The following is a 20,765-nucleotide window of genomic DNA, read 5'->3' as shown; positions in this document are numbered from 1 at the left end:
AAGCCCCATTTACATGGTACATTGTTCCAAAGGATGTTTGAGTAGAAAATACAGAAGCACTATACAAACCTACTATTACATTTGAGAAATCATTAGCCTCAAAGGAGTAATAACGGAATGCTATTAAAACTGTGAATACATTTTCAGTATCTGTATTGAAAAAAAAATTTATAAATATGTAAATTTCTGTTCAACAAATCCAAAATAAAATGCACTAAAAAACTGATATGTAGACAAAAGTTTATTTACACCATACAACATTTTAAATATTTTATACACAGTTGCAGCAGAGAAAGCTACTCAGAGCTTTCTAGAGAAAACTGCAATAATAAAGATGTGAAATATATTATTCATATAAAAGTGAGATTATTACTTTATTGCATTTAAAGCAATGAAGAATGTAGCTCAACAAACATTCATTTAATGACAAAAACTTTGCTTTTATATTATAAAGTAAAAAGTGTAGTAATGGCCAAACAGACTGTTATAAACTTTAAAAACTGCATAAATATATACATTGTGCTTCATGGTGAAGTTTTTTGAAAACTAAACCATATGAAGCGGTCACAACATGAATCGTTGCTTGAGGTTTATCTATAAAGATTACCTTACAAATCCATTCCACGGGTACTTACAACACAGGATGGTCAGAACTGTACACCTGGTCCTCTCTCCACTAGCCTCACTAGTGAGAAGTTCCCATACGCAAACACCACTGACACTTGGCACATGAAGGTCCTGACACAGCATAGTCACACTGTCCAGATAGAAATGTCAGGCTTCCCAAGTCTTAAGTGTCAGTGCAATAAATTTTTTTATGTCCACCTCAGTCCATTTTGACTTTGTTAAACTTCTGTTTGAAAGTCACCCTCCTGCACGTCCAGAGGCAAATTCAGACACTTCTCCCACTCTGCTGGCCTCAGTTCCAAAGCGTCCTTTGCCTCTGTATCTAAGACATTGATTGTGGTATAATGTTGGTATTCACTGGGGTTTTTGAAAGTGTCCCATGGATTCTTGTTTGGTGCTGGGTTTTCCTGTTGACAAGAGAGGAGAGGAAAGTCATTTATCTGATGACAAGGATTGCCACTTGTTGAAGTTCCCAGGAAGACAGCATGCTTGTGACCTTAATCCAGTTTGTATGATTCAGAGATGATTTGAAATTGTGGCCAGCTGCAGGAAATGGTTTTGATTTTAGTTTTCTTTCACTGAACAAACTGATGAACACCTTCTTTATGTTATTCTAAAATTTTCCACTAATCAAAGGAATGGAATAATTTTTGGAAGGCAAAGTAGATGATGTTTTGTTTTGAGTGTCTTGTGAGATGTCAGTATAGCTCTATACTCAGGTAGGAAGGAGCGTTAGTGTTAAGACTAAATGTAGAAAATTTGGGGTGCCTGGGTGGCTCAGTTGGTTTAGCGTCCAACTTTTGATTTTGGCTCAGGTCATGATCTCACGGTTCATGGGATCAGGCCCCATATAAGGCTCTGTGCTATCAGCACGGAGCCTGCTTGGGATTCTCTCTCTTCCTCTTTATCTCAAAATAAATAAACATTTAGATGTAGAAAAATTAAGTATTTTGGCTGAAGCTTTGGTGAGATAAACAAAATTTGAGGATATGTAATGGGGCATATTATGTAATATGAAAAACAGTACCCAAACTGGCCATAACTAAATTTCATTAACTTTGCTTAGTTACATACAGATCCAAATTCAAGAAATTATCCTTTTTTAGAATATTAAAATGCTACTGTGTCCCTTGTGTAATCTATTTTCTTCCCTGCTGTAAGTTCCCCACAACTTTCTATATATTTGGGTAGCACACTAATTTAGCAAAAATCATTCTTCCCTTCAAAGAGCACAGATTTTTGGAAAATATATCCAGCAATGTAAGGGGTTTTAAATAATGTCCACAGGCCAGCCTTCATTATGTTTCATAGTACACACCCTCTTACTACCTAAGATTTAAGATCTGCTTAATTATGACTCCACTCAGACCTTCCATGTTGTAGGGGCTCAATAAATATGAATAGACATTATTCAAAGTTTCTATAGCCTGATATTTTGCTAAGATTTAGCAGTGAACTTATTTTACATAGTGTTATTTAAATATTTCTGTAAAATGAGGGAATTTGAATGTGATAGACTAAGCTGAATAACATCAAAGAACAAGAAGGAAATCATGACTGAATTCTCTTTAGACCAAGTTAGACTACAACACTTAACCAGCTATAATTGTTGAATGTGTCCTTTATTCCTCCCCCTTCTACCCTAAATTCTAGCCTTCAACTGACTGTTATTAATTAGCAGGGGGAACATAAAACAGGTACTGGAATGATTATCTGGGTTCCCCTGACTATATTAAAAATCATTCTCAAGTATAGATCAACAGAAGAGACAAACTATAGAAATATTTATCATAACTAGAAATTAAATTATACCCTTCAATACATTAGATAGTTTTTAACACTTATTAGCCTTAATCATGAGGACATACAAGAAAATAGCTACTTGTTAAGACATGATAAAATTTTAACCTTTAGGATATGTGCACGGGATTAATTCTGATTTAGTCTATTATCCTAAAGTATTATGAACTGTATAGTCTTGTAACTCTTCCCTTCCCCCTCCTTCCTTGCTCCCTTCAACTAATATTTATCAGCTGCTCTGTGCTGGGCATCATATTAGACACTAGGGAGAATAAAGATGGAAAACCAACATGGTTCACTAGGAAGCATAAGATTTAAAGCCTGACACGCGCAGATCCAAATTCCAGTTGTTCTGTTTCATATGAAGGTAATTCTGAGTAATTGACTTGGTTTCCATGAACCTCAACTTTAACGTTGGCAGAACAGAGATATACTTTGTATTGTGGGCCAAAGGAATTGGCAACATGTGCAGATTACCTATATAGTGGGGTTGCAAAAACAAAAAAGTTAAGGGGCCTAGCATAACACCCAGTATTTAATAAATGGTTACTATATATAATAATACTTACCATAAGGTGTTTATAGTTAAATGAAGGTATAAAATATATAGTTATATCTGTGTCTATAATCTAGGAAAAGTGTGGAAGGAGGGCAGATAAGGGTGGAGATAAGGCTTCCTTTTATGGAAAGCATATAAACCTTTCTGAGAAAAGTGACATTAGAATTGTCATAGAAGGATGAGCTTGGTCATAAAGACGTGTGATTGGAGGTTGGGTGGCTGAACAGGCATGCATACTGAGAAGTAAAAATCCAGAGAACATGCAAATAGGACCACTCTGAGAACAATTTATTTTAGTTGGAATGAAAAAGAACAGAATAACTAGGTAGAAGGTGAACTGAAAGCCAGATCATAAGGGACAATGTATTCCAGGGCACTCAATTTGGAATTTACTTTGTAGGCAATAGGGAATGGTTGAACATTTCAGGGCACTACAGTGACCTGAATAATCAATCACTGATTGAAAGGTTCACTGATGTGAATTCTGCTGAATCAAGCCACAGCAAGGATTTATCCATCTTAGACAAAGGCTGTGTCTTAAAGGAGCTTTCTGGGAGTCCTTAGTTTGACAAAGTTCAATTAGTTCAGTCCTAAAAAAATTCAAGGTATCAAGGTATTTGCTCATTTGCTTTGAAAACAGGGATTTCATTATGTTTGGAACAGATGCGATTTTCCATTTATATTTTGAAGATCAAGCACCATGGATCCATGAACTAAAATGATGAGTTTAAGACTTTGTCACAATGTCTAGACTCTAATTTCACTGTATTATTGCCAATATATGACTGATTGAATTTCTGAGAGGTTCTATTACTGGGTAATAATAAGGTTGGCTTTCTTATTCATCTCCTCTGGCCTCCCATGGTATTCCCAACTGTACTGTGGTTCTTGCCATTGTTCACAAATGTGTGGACACATTTGTGTCCTTTAGGTCTGAGGCACATGCTGCTTTAGTTGTGAAGAGCTACTGTATCCAGCAGCAGAACTCAACCAAACAGAGAACCACACATAAAATATCAAAAAGTGAAGATAGCTTAAGGGACCTATAGGACAACATCAAGTGAAACAACATTTCAAAGTGCTGAAAGCAAAAATCCCAACCAAGAAAACAAAAATAGTAAAAATAATGACTACAGCAATTAGTTATGGAATACATACACACACAAATGTGAAATGTAACATCAAAAACATCAAATGTCGGGGTGGAGGCAGTTAAAATGTAGAATTTTAGAATGTGTGCAAACTTAACTTGCTATTAATGTAGACTGGCACATATATAGGCTGATACATGTAAGTCTCATGGTAACAACAAAGCTAAAAGCTATAGTAGATATGTAAAATTAAAGACAAGCATCAAACCACAAGGGAAGGGAGCAAGAGAAGACAAAGGGAACAGAGAAGAACTATAAAAACAGGCAGAAAACAAATTATAAAAGTGGCAATTAAGTACATACCTATCTGTAATGACTTTAAATGTAAATAGACTAAATTCTTCCACCAAAAGACAGAGTGGCTGAATGGATAAAAAAAACAAGACACATTTATGCTGCCTATAAGAGATTCACCTCTGTTTTAAGGACACACAGGCTAAAAGTGAAGGGATGAAAAAAGTTTCACACAAATGGAAACCACGAAAAAACTGCGGTAGCTATACTTAAGTCAGACAAAATCAACTTTAAAACAAAGACTAATAAAACACAATGGGCATTACATAATGATAAAGGGGTCAATCCAAAAGAAGATATAAATTTGTATCTATGCACCCAACCTAGAAGCATGTAAATAAATAAAGCATATATTACCACAGACCTAAAGGGAGAAATTGATAATGATACAATTATACTAGGGGACTATAACACCTCACTTATATTAATGATAGATCATGCAGAAAGAAAGTCAAACATCAGCCTCAAATGACCCATTAAAGATGGATTTAATAGATACATGCAGAATACCCATTCTTCTCAAGTGCTCATGGAACATTCTCCAGGATAGGTTATTTGTTAGGCCACAAAACAAGTCTCAATAAATTTAAGAATACTGAAATCATCTTTTTAGAACACAGTTGTATGAAACAGAAAATCAGTCACAAAAATAACATCAAAGAAATAAAATACCTTGAGACAAAAATTAAAATAAAACATAATTTATGTGATACAGTAAATGCAGTTCTAAGAGTGAAGTTCACAGGGATACAGACCTACCTCAAGAAACAAGAAATATCTCAAACATTCTAACTTTATACCTTAAGGAATTAGAAAAAGAACAAAGCCCAAAGTTAGCAGAAAGAAGGAAATAAAGATCAGAGTGTAAATAAATGAAATAGAGATTAAAAAAGACAATAGTAAAACCGATGAAACAAAGAGCTTGTTCTAAGAAAAAAAAGAGAAAGGGTTCAAATAAATAAAATCAGAAATAAAAAAGGAGATGTTATAACTAATATAAAAAAAAGATCATAAGAGATTACTATGAACAATTATATGCCAAATTGGACATAACAAATGTAACAAAATTGGACAGCCTAAAATAAATGAAAAAATTCCTAGAAACAGACAATTTTCCAAGACTGAATCATGAAGAAATAGAAAATGAATAGACTGATTACTAGCAAGGAGATTGAATCAGTAATCAAAACCTCCCAACAAACAAAAGTCCAGGACCAGATGGCTTTACTGGTAAATTCTATCAAGTAATCAAAGAAGATTTAATACCAATCCTTCTCAAACTCTTCCAAAAAATTGAAAAATAAGGAGCACTTCCAAACTCATGAGGCCAGTATTACCCTGATACCAAAACTAGAAAAGGATGCCACATAAAAGGAAATTACAGGCTATTATCCCTGATGAACACAGATGTAAAAACCCTCAACAAAATATTAGCGATATGAATTTTCAGCGATACATTAAAAAGATCATTCATATACCATGATCAAGTGTGCTTTATTCCAGAGACACAGATGGTTCAATGTATGCAAATCAAACAATGTTATATACCACATTAATGAAATGAAGGATAAAAATTATATAATCACTTCAATAGATGCAGAAAAAAACATCTAAAAAAATTCAACATCATTTCATAATAAAAACTCTTAACAAAGTGGTTATAGAATGAATGTACCACAACATAATAAAGGCTATATATGTCAAACCCACAGCCAACATTACACTTGGTGGTGAAAAGCTAACAGCTTTTCCTCTAAGATCAAGAACAAGACAAAGATGCCCACTCTTGCCACTTTTATTCAATACACTATTAGAAGTCCTAGCTGAAGCAATTAGGTAAGAAAAGGAAATAAATAACATCCACATTGGAAAAAACACATAAAATTATGAGGAAAAAACTGTAAAGAGGTGCCTGGGTGGCTCAGTCAGTTGAGCGCCTGACTTTGACTCAGGTCATGATCTCACAGTTTTTGAGTTCCAGCCCTGTATCAGGCTCACTGCACTCTGTGCTGAGCATACTTGGGATCCTCTGTCTCCCTCTCTCTCTGCCCCTTCCCTACTAGTGCCCTCTTTCTAAAAAAAATAAAATAAAATCGAAACGAAACAAAAAAACCCCATAAAGAATCCACCAAAAAACTTACAACCAACAAATTCAGTAAAGTGGCAGGATACAAAATCAATACACAAAAATTTTTTGTGTTCTTGTACTCTAGCAACAAACTATTAGAGAAATCAAGAAAACAATTCAATTTACAACTCCACCAAAAAGAATAAAGTATCTAGGAATAAATAGGGGTAAGAGGTAAAAGACTTACAAAGTGAAAACTATAAGAAATTGATGAGAGATATTGTAGAAGACGCAAATAAATGGAAAGATATGCCATGCTCATGGACTGGAAGAATTAATATTGTGCAAATGTCATATTACCCAAAACAATCTATAGATTTGATATAATCCCTAACAAAAGAGCAATGACATTTTTCACAGAAATAGAACAATTCTAAAATTTATATGGAACTACAAAAGATCCTAAATAGCTAAAGCAATCTGGAGTAAAAAGAACAAAGCTAGAGCCCTCATGCTCCCTGATTTCAAACTATATAGCAAAGCTATAGTAAGCAAAACAGTATAGTATTGGCATAAAAACAGATAGAGATTAATGGAACAGAATAAAGAGCTCTGAAATAAACCCATGCCTATATGTTCAATTAATTTACAACAAAAGAGGCAGGAATAGACAATGGGGGGAAGGACAGTCTCCTGAAAGAACTGGACAGAGACACGTGAAATAAGTAAATTGGACTACTGTCTTCTACCATATACAAAAATTAACTCAAGATGAATTAAAAACTTGGAAAATAACATTAAAAAGTATAAAACCCCAAGACAAAAACATTGGCAGAAAGCTCTTTGACACAGGTCTTGCAACATTTTTTTTTTTTTTTTTTGGATCTGACTCTAAAGGCAATGGTACGAAGTGGAAAAAATAAACAAATGGTACTACATCAAAATAAAAAGGTTCTGCACAGCAAAGGAAACCATCAACTAAATAAAAAATTAACTGAATGGGAGAAGATATTTGCAAATAATACATATGATGAGGTATTAACATCCAAAATATATAAAGGACTCATACACTGAATAACAACAACAAAAAAATGGGCATAGATTCTGAATACATGTTTTTCTAAAGAATATACAGATGAATAATAGGTGAGGTGCTCAACATCACTAATCAGCAGGGAAATGCAAACCAAAACCACAATGAGGTATCTCATGCTTGTGAAAATGGCTATTATCAAAAAGACAAGAAATATAAAATGTTGGCAAGAATGTGGAGAAAAAGGAAAGCTTGTGCACTGTTGGTGGCAATGTCAATTGGTATAGCCACTATGGAAAACACTGTGGAGGATCCTAAACTAAAAATAGAACCATCATATGATCCAGCAATTCCACTTCTGGGTCTTTATCTGAAGAAAATGAGAATACTGATTTGAAAAGACATTTTGCACCCTTATGTTCATTGCAACATTATTTACATAGCCAAGATATGGAAAACATCCCAAGTGTACAATTTATGGACAAATGGATAAAGAAGATGTATATATATACACACACATACATATAAACACACACACAGTGAAATACTACTCATAGAGAATGAAATTTTGCCTTTTGTGACAACATGTATAGACTAGAGGTCATTATAGTTATGCAATAAGTCAGACAAATACCATATGATTTTGCCTATATGTACAATAAAAAAATGAAGAAATAAAACAAAACTAATAAATTAAAAGAATAGCTTGGTTACCAGTGGGGAGGGGGTTTGGGAGAAAGTTGAAATGGGAAAAGGAGGTCAAAAGGTACACACTTCTAAGATAAATAAGTCATGGAGATGTAATATACAGAATGGTGACAATAGTCAACAATATTGTATACTTCATACCTTTCTATGCTGATAGGAGGAAAGTAGATCAACTGTGTGACCATTTTGCATATATACAAATATCAAACCATTATGTTGTATGCCTGAAACTAATGCTGTTAATTGTCCCCCAATAAAAAAATTATAAACTCAATATAAGCCAACATACATGAAGCTTCCAACAATGCTAATTTTGGTCTTTGGCTGTATACACAGAAATGGAATGTTAGCTGAATATGAGAATTCAGGGCCAGCTGGACCACATCAGGGCCACCTGAGAATTTTCCATAGTTCATGGGTCCAGGAGCAGACTAGCTGTCACTTCTGGGCAAGTCCCTCCCTTCCTTCATCCGTCCATTTCTCTTTTCCTCCTTCCCTTTCTCTCTTCTTTCTTTCCTTCCTTCTTCCAACCTACCAATTCTGGGGACAAGGGAAAGAGAATATATTTATTCTATATTTTAAAAAAGCAAGAATTTGGAGAAGTTCCTTGGGGGAAAGAGATCTTGCTGGTGAACAGTTTGTGAGACACACTCAAAATAAGAGAATTCTTTTAACACTGCCTTTTGTTTGTAGTGTGATTTAGATGTTGTCCTGCCTGGAAGCAGGGAAATGGACTAAATGGTCTTTTGGGTTCCCTTTGATTCCCCAAATTCTACATAATTACCATCATTTGCAGTGCTAGGCAGGTGTTGTGAGTTAGTAGCCAGAAAAAAAAAAAAAAGGAAAAGACTTTGAGATTTTTTGTTTTGAAAATGTCTTTCTGTATCCAATTATGCAATTTTTCATTAGCAATGTGCCACACGAATTATGACTGAATTAAGGATAATGAACTCACTCACATGTTCATTATTAATCAAAACTGAATAAGGAACTCTTTTTTTCTTCTGTTCTCATATTTAGGACAATAGTCAAGCAGCAATGACAACTCTATCCTTCCCACTCCTAACCTCCCAAATGATAAATATTTATAAATCTTTTCTAGAAAAGGCGTGCTGCTGCAGGGATGTAGTGTAATTAGTAGGCTATTTTGGTTGTCAGGAAACTGAGATACAGATATTTGTGCCATTAATGATTTAATACCCAGACCATACAACTAGGAGAAATTACAATCATATTATAGCAGTCAGCCAGCTGTAGCTGTTGCATAAGGCCTTCAGATTTGTAAACATAACCCTCTCCTTTTTTTTAAACAAATGACGTTTCTTCAATTTATTTCAATGTTAGCTTTCAATATTCCAAAATGAGTAGCTAATGTGTTTAAGTCTAATCTCAAGGGTGCAATTCTCATTTGCCTGGCAAACTAAAAATTGACGGCCCAATATTTGGAAGAGTAGATAAGAAAGAACCACTCATTACATATAGGTGTCTTCTATATGCCCAGGATTGTGTTGATGATAACAAATAATGCATGGTTCTTACTGTATGGAGGAAAAATAGGTTGATATAAATGTGAATTATTTACAGACTAATTAAGAGTTAAGGTCTATTGTATTTCTTATAATCTTCATTTAACAAACACAGATGGAACTATCAGAAACATTCAATAAATTAAGAGCAGCTATGTACTGATAAATTACCATGACCAGCATTGTACCAGTACTGAGAGGAATACAAGAAAAATAAAAGTATGTAAATTCTTGTTCTCATAAGCTGATGTTACTAATCAGGAAGCTAGGACTTAGATTCATAACACACATATAGAAGACTCACTAGAGTTAGAAGGTGATCAAACACCATGTCTCTTAGAGTTATTTATATACACCATATATATATTGGGAGGAGGGGGACGGCTGCAAAGGTGTAAGGCAGAGCAAAAGCATTATTTTTGGAGTGAGGAACAGTGGAGTCAGATGGCAGTCAGGTAGAGCTGATTCTCAGCTTCTTAACCTAGCTGCTTTGGAAAGTGTTATGAGAACCAAAGAAGGCATTAATTAATTATTTATTTCTATGTTCAATGTAGGAAAAATTGAGCTGGGTCACTTGCTCAAGATCAGATAGTTCTTGGTTGAGCTTTTGACTGGTATACTGATTTCTGGACTCCCCATCCAGTGCTCTCACAAATAATTACATAGCCTTCTCTGGAGCTATCACTGTGCCACGCACATGGTAACTGCAAAATACCATTTGATGAATTCCTAATACTCAGATTGTAGTAGTGCAGATGAATGAGAAGAAAATGGTTCAATCAACAAAGTCTCCAATGTTGATGTGTTTCTCAAAATTCTTGTCATAAAACAAGTGAATCTCCTGGAGACAAACCCTAATACTTTGTTTCAGGTAACAGAGTGTATATTCATATATATGTATATATATGAATATATATACACATTTTATGTGTGTATACACACACATTTTATGACCTTAAAATGCCAGACATTCAAATGAAAATGGAAAAACTATTTGAGTATATGAATTAACTGACTTTTAATGATGAAAAAAAGCACCAGGTGAACCTAACACATTTTTGATGTATAACTATTTCCAATTAAGGCTTATAAATGAAAATGTTTAAAATATGAATAAAATGTTTAAAGAGTATCATTCCTAATTCGTTTCTTAGTAAATACAAAATACAGTTCGGAGCATTATTTTTTTTTTTTCCTGTGTATGCCACTTTTGGGTTCACAAGACAATTAAAAGCTCCTGGAGGGCAAGGATAATAGCTGGCATGCCACATCATCAGTGTGGTGCCGGGCACTGATGAGGCAAAGTGTACTCACCATACTGCTTGTATTTGGTATATCCCGAAATCTGTCCAAAGTTTGAAATTTCTGATTCAGCTCCTGAAAGAGTTCCATATGCCTCTTCCTTGTATGCATGACCTTCTGCAAAAGAGAACAGAATCATTCTCATTTCTAATTTGATTTATACATTTTAAAACGAGCTTTAAGATGTTCACCTTAACTAATAAGGAAAATCAAGTTTGGCAGGAACCAGGAAGTCCCCAAAGACACCAAAAATGCAAATGAGTTGCAGCCAATCCTTGTTTCCTACTCAGCACTTCTTAAACATGAAGAATTGGCTTTATTTCCACTTACAAGATTACCAAAACATAGTTTTCTCTTGTGGGTGCATTAAAAATGTAGCAGTCATTCCTCTGTAAGATTTTCATCACTCAAAGTTAAAGCTGTTTTACAAAAAATTATAATATAAAAAAATGTTTAAAAATTTGGACTTGTAAAGCACCCAAGTCTCTCAATGTTTGTCATGGGAAATATTACTTTTTTTATGTTTTATTTCCATAAACACTAAAATCCTAGCCGGCTGTACTAAAGGGGGAGCAAACTCCCAGGCACTGCCTTTTAAGGCTGACTCAAAGCACTAAAGTGTCTGAAATATATGTGAAACCTAAAATCTTACACTTTCCTTGAATAATGATTGAGCTTTGCAGAAGGAAAATCTGACCCATAGGTTTCATATATTTGTTCACAAGATGGTACGGAATTTTAATGAAAGGACTCAGAGCATAAATTGTGTAGCTGATGAGCTTCTCAAATCACTGATACAAATATCTTAATACTCTTCATCCCTGGTTACATCCTTGTCTCCCAACTTCATCGTAACTCAACAAATACAGTCCTAAATAAAAATGACCTCAGGGTAAGTATCATGCACTGAATCTTTCTCTATTACAGCGCAGCTTACAGAGGAGATAATAAATCCCCTGTATTTACAAGTGTTATTTTAAGGGAGAAAATACCTTCTTCAATTTTGGTTTTAAAAGTTAAAAATCAATATTTCAGTGATTTTCCAAGATTGTGACTCCATGTTTGTGTAAGGTTTTATAGTATTGTAAAGCATGTGCTTCATAACTCACCATTTGCTCATATGGGTTTTGGAGGTGTATGATATTCATGCTTCAGCTATGATTTGAACATGTGGTTTATTGTTTTAATTACCAAATATTTTCAAAAGGAAAAGAAATGTATCTTTGGGGGAAGATCTATAATGCCTGGTTTTCTTCTAAAAAGACACTTGTAGAGAACACTACCTCCTTGAGAAAAAAAAAAGGCAAAAGAGAAATGCAAATTAAATCTTTAACATACTTGAAAAAGTCTTATTTTGTTATGCCAAATTTAATTTCCTATATTTAATGAATCTGTGTTAGGCAATACTTTGTTTAGCTAATTTGTTCTATTTTTCATTAGCCTACTTTTATGAGAGAATTCCGACATTTTAAGTCTTGCTCTAACCGAATTATTTTCATCGTTGCTCCTCTTAGTTCTAGGAGTTGGCTGTTGACAAATCAGGTGGTTGAGGATGAGAACATGGCAACATTACTCATGATGAGGACATGAAACACAGCAAGCAATTACAGAGTGATTAACTTCCCATCAGTTTTGGGGAGAGTACAGGAAACAGATTTGCAGGATTTACAGAGAAACACCAGGCAAACATAATTTGACTAGCAATGGCTGATGGAGATTTATGAGAGGGAGGATTTGCGTAAGCAATTCAGTGGAGGGATTTTGAGGACCACGTAAACTGGCAAACATAATGAAATACATTCTATCCCTGGGGACTCAAATATTCCCTTGCAGTACCAGGGCCTAAGACACTGATTAAAATGCTGATTTGTGTTACAAGGAATACCTTTAAAACAAAACTATAGTCATCAGAATATTAACTGTGGCTCTAACACTACAAATAGTGTTTCTCATAATAATGAATCTTACCATGTAGCTATTTTCTGCTAGGGTGCAGTAGGACTAAAGTCACGCTACTGACATTTCTCTAAAGATACTTTGTTCTGTCAGTTAATACATATTCATGAGCACCACAGATTGTGCTAGATGCTGAAGTAACAATGGTGCGCAAAATCCGGTACAGTCTCTCCCCTCTTACAGCTTGAGGTATGTAATGGAGGACATAGGCATTAATCACATAAGAACTCAAATACATGTTATTTTAGAACTGAGATAAGTAAAACAAATGGTGTGGCTATGAGAGTAAGTGATAGGGGAATTCGCTAAAATAAATGCAAGGGAGGCAGATTCCCAAATTTTTACATACTCTTTTTTAAGTTGAAAATTCTCAAATCAGTTATTCTTGCATCTTGTTTGTTCTCTCTTCCATTTTATAAAATTCATAGAATTTCTAGTATAATTTTTAATACTATGCCCTTTCCTCAGTGAGATTGTTTTCCAAAGACGAGAAACACATTTTCTTGTAAGATAATTGATGTTATTGGCACAGCTTCCTCATTTTAAGGTGGGCCTATGATGATTTTGTCTGTGCAGTCTCCATTTACCTTTCATCATGAGAGGACCCAACTTTGCACCAGGGAGTTATGCTTTGTCATGGTGGTGGAAATGTCAGTGGAGGTCCCTAATGTCTGCTGGCTAAGTCAGTTCATCCATATCCTTCCAACAAAGCTCTCTTTTGTTAGTCTAAGTCGCTCTATGTCTCTCGCAACCAAGTATTTCTATTGGATAAAGCATGTTTAATGAAGCAAAGTGTTAAATATATCCCACAGCAATTAGGATATGTTAATTGATAGGACTTTTTATAATCCTATTGACTGAATAGGCCACAGCTGATTCTGAACTGAGCGGATTTTATTTTGAGGAGCTATGTTGCTAGAACATACTCACAAATATATATGGTGGACTCAAGTTTTATATAACCAAGAAACATTTGCAATGTTCTACATAGAATGATGGAAAGAAAAATTTGGATGCTGAAATCTGGGCCCCTTCCTACCTAGATACATTAATTGCAAATACATCCTCATGCCAGATAGTCATTCTAATTTGAAATTGTCACCTTGGCACAGCCAGAAATCACCATACCAATGATGGCCTGATGGTTCTGACAGAAGTACCACATAAGAGCTGCCAATCAAGAGCTTACATATCTGTCATGGGCTCAGTTTGATTTCCATGCATGATTCCTTCTTGTTCACTCACTTAAGTACACCTTTCAGCTTTTGTAGTGGGGAAGCTTCCATTGATATGAAAGCCAGTATCACAGTGAATATTGGAGAGTTTCCAACCCAGCAATGTTTTGGGATAAAAACATGCTGTGGTTTTAATTTCCATAAATAATAACGGTTTCCCCTTATTTATTTGTCTGAATAATTATTTATCTGCAGCACACATGCCTTTGATGGTCTTAACCACCTAATTTGAAGTTTCTATACAGTAAATCCTACTGGTCCATTTTAATGGCTACTTTTGGATTTTACTCACCTTAAGTGTCTATCTGTTCACTTTTTTTGTTCTTTTGTGACCCAAACACATCTTGTGTCCCAAAGAAATTGATTTCTGTGAAAAACTCAATTTTCTAAAAACCTTGTGAAGATGATAAAACTACACCTCATGTAGATTTTCTTTTCAAATAAAAAAACATATTCTAATTGACACTATGTATAAAATTCAGGTTGCTTTAGTTATAATACCTGCCAAATAACATAGGTATCTTTTGCAGTAAAGAGAAATGCTAGGTAACGCTCTCTCGCACTCGGGTTATTATGACGTGTTTTGAAGCTGTGTATGAACCCCCATCCTGAGAGGACCAGCAACCTAACTGCACAAAAGTATCTCCTGAAATAGCTTATTTCATAAAACTCTTATCTTTTATTTTATGTCTTGGTAACTCAAGGGAGGCTGCCTTAATTGCTTATATAAAAGAAAAAGTGATAGGTTGTAAAGTGCTTTCATGAAATTGTAGACATTAGACAAAAAAATCAGGGTGTGAACAAACCTGTATGTTTTGAACCTCTACCCTATCTCAGGCTCTCTTCTAGAATAAATACTTGGGACATGTCAAATCTAACAGCTCTGGGCCTGGACACACTTGAATTTAGATCTCAGTTCTATCACTTTCAAATTGTGTGGTCTGAGGCACAAAATGCCATCTCCTTGTAGCTCCAGTTTTAGTAGTCAGAATAACCTTATAGGGTTGTTCTGAAGAGTTAAAAAGGGATATAAATCATTTATCACTGGAGGACACAGGTTAGAGCCATGTAAGAACTGGTAGCCATTATTACCTTTCTCAATCCTCACAATAACCAGGAAGGTAGTAGTCATTATCACCCTTTGTTGATTAGGAGGAGACTGAAGTTCAGGTAGGCTAAGTAAAGCTCACAAGCTTGCATCAGTGGTGAGACAGCTGGAACGCATTTTGAATCCAAAGTAAATTCTTTTTGTGTGCTGTTTAGAAACATTCCATATTCAGGGAGCACCCTCCTTTAGATTACTCAAATTTGTGATTATGCCCTATTCAGATGGAAAAGCAGGTGAAACAAACAAGGGTAGGTTCGGTGCTTTCTGTAGTAAGTCCATAAACTGGATATTGATCACCCTGCAACTGTCCCGTAAAGTACTGCAACTATGTTTTAAAGGGCTGATCTCCATATCTTGTCTCTGAACACCTTGTGGACATTTATCTTTGTATCCCTGACACCTAACACAGTGTTTGATATTTAGTAGGTGCTCAAGAAATGTCCACAGGATAAATGAAATTACTGTGATGGCATAGGTATACAGGCCAGGGAAGGTGCTTGTAACATAGAAGGCTATCTATCATAAATCTTGCCTTCTCTCCCTCCAGTTGAGGTCTCCCTGCTGAAGAGAAGACTTCTTTCATTGGCCCTGATGGAAACCCTGCCTGCTCATTCTGATGCGGTTGTGATCTCTTATTTTCCATACAAATGGAAATAAAGGGCCTGCAGGTGGGTTTGAAACAAACTACTTGGAGGTTTTCTTTTCCAAATTCAGAAGTGTGAATCACTAAGTCTAAACTACAGATAAGATAGGCATTCCTATATGTAGAATTTTAGAAACAGATTGTTAGAAAAAGTTGGAGAATCTCTCAACTATAAACTTTAGAGTAAGGGGCCTGGAAATCATGTGCTACAGAATTTAGACACTACTTTGCCTAAATTACCTTTTCTAGCCTTAGGAATATAGACACCTATACTGTCATTGTCCATATTTACTAGTATACTCCTATGGTTATTTTTCTTCTTTTTTGCATTGCATAGGAGTCCTCAATACAGAGTGGGCTGTTGAATACAGTCTGAAGTAAATGAAAACTAATGTTAAGGAAGCAACATACACTGCAGGAATTAATCTTGATTCTTGAAGTTGTGTTGTGAAAAGGGAATGATTTACATACCTTTCTCTGGCCAGAGCCCCAGAGTATCCCTAAGACAGAACCTGGAGCCCCATGGACTGCTTGACATTACTAGCATCTAGTTATGTTTCAAGCATGTTTCTCTTTGAATAAATAAATATTCAGGACTTAAATTAGACAAGGGATCTAAAAAAGAACTGAGTAAGGTCTATATCATTTTTTATTTTGTCACTGTCACTCAAGGGTATACTTGGCTGCAGATATTTGCAACAGTTTATTTTAGTATTATAGAAAATATGGATGTAGCAAAGGACTGGGTTGCTCAAACATTTCCTCTCAAAGTGTACTGATTGCCTAACAGAGTGCACTTACTGCAGGGGATCAGTGACAAAGGAAATTGAAATGCTTTATATTTAGAACATAATATAATTTTTATCTTCTGTGCCATAGCTTAGTTGTGTTAACAATATAAAATTAATATAAAATATTTTATCTTACTTATGTTCCCCAAAATCTAAAAATTCAAGTCCCCACAACGATGGGCCATGATTATCCTGGACTGATGCCTTCTTGTGCTCTCTGCTCACCATGACTTCTCCCCAGTTTGAGAAGCATAGGTTTACTGGATGTGTGGAGTTCATTAGGAAATTCAAAGGAACATTCTAAGGTGTTTTTAAGAGGCTACATGTTTCCATGGAAGAATGTGTCAAGGTTGATCCTCATGTTTTTAGAAGGGAAGATAAAAATAAATACCTCTCCATCCATTTTATATGTAACATGGAAAGGATAATATTGTCTATTGCAGTTGAGATATTTGTAACTGCATTCCTAATCATTCCTTGAGATTTGCCCTCAACTCAAGACAGACAATTTAAACTACCTGCCTGATATTTCTGATTTACCATCTTATTAGGCACCTTAATCCCCAAGGTATTAGAATGCAACTTGGCTTAACTAGATGTCTGCTTGCTTTTCCTAGACCTGTCAATGTTACTACTGGAAACTCAGGCTCAGACCTGCAGGGTCCTCTTTTTTCTGATCCCCTATTTTCAGTTAAGAACCAAATTCCCCAGATCTGGACTCTACCATGTCCCCTCATTCCTTTCTTTTACTACCACCTCATTTTTCTTGCCTGGACTGGTCACTTCATAATTTGTATCTCAACTTCTCCATTCACCCTACTCCACGCTGTCCTTCCTATTACTGCCATAGTCATCTTTCTGAATTCCAGATCAGGGCAAGTCATTCCTCACTAAAAAATAAACAGAACACAATAGAACAGAACACTTTAGCAGCTTTTAGTAATAAATTAGATAAAAATTCTTCGCTTTGGGTGCAAGCTCTTTACTATATGGTTTCTTAATTACTTTCTCTTTTTATCCATAGACCTCATGTTTCAGTGAATTATAATATGCTTCTGGTTTCTTGAGCATTCCATACTTTAGCCTTTAGCCAACTACCATTCATCTCCTTGAATTGTATATCATGTAAATATCCTTGAAGTCCAGTATGGCTGTCTTTGTTTACTCCATAGTCCATTTTCTATACTGGTCTCTGCTCCAAATCAGATATAGAGTTTGATAACTTTTTATTAAAGAAAACTAGACTAATTTCAATTTTATATCATTCTTTCCATAGTAATTTATTGAATATCTACTACTGTGAAAATGAATAAAGGAATCCTCATTCAAAATGGAGTGAGGAATCCATGAAGGGAGAGTTCTCATGCACCACGACTCATCACAGTCTGCATACCCAGCAGAAAGAAGAAAGATTTCCTCTCAGCCTGGCAACAGCAAGCTGCCCAGACCTGCAGTCAATGAGAAGCTGCCACCACTTCAAACTCTTTTTCCTCCATAAAAAGATGCTCTCCCACTCTGTTATCTAGACTTGCTTATTGTTCACCATAGTTTGCACGTCCCAAATTGCAATTCCTTTGCTATTCCCAAATAAACTCATTTGCTGCTCAGTAACCTTTGTTGTTTGATTTTTAAGGTTGACATTACATGGTGTCAGAAGTGGAATCTGAAGAAGATGAACCCCTGAGGAACTAACAACGCCAGGCATGGTGTATGGTACCCACTTCAGCCTCTTGCACTCTCTCTGAGTCATCTTTTTCCTTTTGTTTTGGTAGGCCTCTTGTCAGAGACAAGCCTTCTTTTGGTTGAGCTCTATGATTTTATTCTTGAAGGTATCAGCCTTTTAGTGGCTACCCATTTTTTTGCTGAACCTCTGGTTTTAAAGTATGGAATCTAAATACTTTCCAGAGGGTCCTCTTTCTGGGACCCTGGCCAGTTTTGTGTTCAAAACTATGGCTGTTCCTCATGTACATTCTTAACCAAATGGACCAACTTAACCAAAGATAATTTAGAACTCCAGTGGCCGCTGTGGAGAACTGTTGACCTCACCAAACTTGTTTTTCCACAACCAGATTAGAAGACGACAGCTCTAAAATTAAACAGACTAAATAGGATGCCTATTTTAATTGGTGTGTGGAGTTTTCCAAACATATCCAAGAGTCTAAAATCACCTCTTTGCAAAATAAGATTTCTAAGTTAACCAAGAGAAACAAACAATTCAAAGTAGAGACAAGGGCTTCTGAGGTCACCTTTTCCCTTCTCTGTCCTCCTTGTCTCTATCTAGTACCAGCTTCCTCTTTCCTTCCCGTACCACTCCCACATCCTCTATACCTCCTACTTCCTTATCTACCAAACTATGGGTCATAATTAAAGAATTTACTTAACCCAGGGAGAATCCTTAAAATTGTTTATAAATGGATTACCTTCTGAGATTAGTGAATTAAAAAAAACAAAAACACCTTAAAGTATCTTCTAAGGTCTCTTTTTGCATTTATCTATGTGTTTATGAATGTCTATGTATGTACCTATTTCTCAGAAATACATGTGTACGTATTATTATTTATTATTATGTACATACCTGTGTATGTACCTATTTCTCAGAAATAAATAGACACCAACCCAAATGTTTTTCAGGTTCACATGATTTGTAAAAATATTGGGTATAAAAGCTATTTTTAGCTTGTTGGTTCAATTAAAATGTGTGTCCTTGGAGTTCTCACCATTAAATATAAAACTTTTGCTCTACCTAGGTTTACTAAAAGTACAGTAAGTTCATGTTATTTCTTTTACAAAATTTGTGAGCAAGAAAATAGCTTAGGCTGATGGCTAGTCGTCTAATGTCTCATTAAGTTTTTTGGGTAATCTAAACATAATTGTTAAGAACAAGTAAAGTAAATTTAAGTAGGATAAAAAGGTTTTAAGTAAACTTTTTAGTTTCCCTAATACATTTTGGTCACCTGAAACTTTAGTTTTGCTAAAGTTAAAATAAATGATAGATACTCATTGAATACTGCCATTATTTCTAAATAAGATAGAAAATGGAAAAATTACTGAACATAGGTTTATCCAATTTTGGTTTCTTTTTACAGAGAGACAAAAAGATATTTGGGTCTATAAATGAACATGCTTTGTGCCACACTGAAAAGTTATACTATGAAGAAGCATATGTTTCTAGAAATTTTGAGTTGTATTCATGAAACCACCAACCTACATGCTAATGTAAAAGTTCATAATTGCTTGCTTGCTTAGTTTTCACTAAAAAATAAGGTTTCTAAGGGTTAAGGATTCTAGTTAAGGTTTCTAAGTGTTAACAATTCTAGTTAACATATGTAATTAAAGCTACTAGAAATAATAAGGGAAACAACTCTGTATACAAAGAAAGGAGGGTATGTTTTTTGGTTAGAAAGGTATGAGGAAAAAAAGAAAAAGTATGAGGTGGAGATACATTTTTGTTGAGGGAAATAGAAAGGACAGACTAAGATGGACATAGAAAGTTGTAGAAGGTCTATAAAAATGAAATCTTGGGAAAAAATTTTATGTATGATCAAGCTAGATAAAATTTTTTATAAGGGTTTCAAAAACAAGCTTTAATATTAATAGGGTATTTATGTAAAATTAAACCTTAATTTTTCTTTGATAAAAGGACAAATTTTTCTTTGAATACTGGTCTGCTTTTAATAACAGATTGTAAAAAGGTTTCCTTTATCTTTAAAGTAATCTGGCTTTTAGGGGTACCTGGGTGGCTCAGTCGGTTGAGCGTCCAACTTCGGCTCAGGTCATGATCTCGCGGTCTGTGAGTTCAAGCCCCGTGTCGGGCTCTGTGCTGACAGCTCAGAGCCTGGAGCCTGTTTCAGATTCTGTGTCTCCCTCTCTCTGACCCTCCCCCGTTCATGCTCTGTCTCTCTCTGTCTCAAAAATAAATAAACGTTAAAAAAAATTTTTTTAAAGTAATCTGGCTTTTAAAAAA

At 35.1% G+C, this 20,765-nt stretch overlaps 1 protein-coding gene and 1 long non-coding RNA gene across 6 annotated transcripts in view; one reads left to right on the top strand and one right to left on the bottom strand.

Annotated features, from left to right (window-relative positions):
* Positions 1 to 223: 223 nt before the first annotated feature.
* Positions 224 to 20,765, bottom strand: part of ADGRB3 (adhesion G protein-coupled receptor B3) — a 729,921-nt gene continuing 709,379 nt past the window's right edge. For all 5 annotated transcript variants that reach the window (XM_058734363.1, XM_058734362.1, XM_058734364.1 and 2 more), the window contains 2 exons: positions 11,081 to 11,185; positions 224 to 1,034 (listed from right to left, as the gene is read on the bottom strand). In XM_058734363.1, the coding sequence (XP_058590346.1) occupies positions 846 to 1,034; positions 11,081 to 11,185 (294 nt within the window). In that variant the 3' untranslated portion in view covers positions 224 to 845. The remainder of the gene's footprint in view (positions 1,035 to 11,080; positions 11,186 to 20,765) is intronic.
* On the top strand, positions 15,919 to 18,408 carry LOC131514410 (uncharacterized). The gene is made up of 2 exons (XR_009263061.1): positions 15,919 to 16,035; positions 18,078 to 18,408. It is a non-coding gene; the product is annotated as an uncharacterized LOC131514410 (long non-coding RNA).

This window comes from Neofelis nebulosa, chromosome 6 (genome assembly GCF_028018385.1).
Source record: "Neofelis nebulosa isolate mNeoNeb1 chromosome 6, mNeoNeb1.pri, whole genome shotgun sequence".
In the NCBI taxonomy this organism is placed as follows: Eukaryota; Metazoa; Chordata; class Mammalia; order Carnivora; family Felidae; genus Neofelis; species Neofelis nebulosa.
This window is presented reverse-complemented; position numbering and strand designations above follow the sequence as displayed.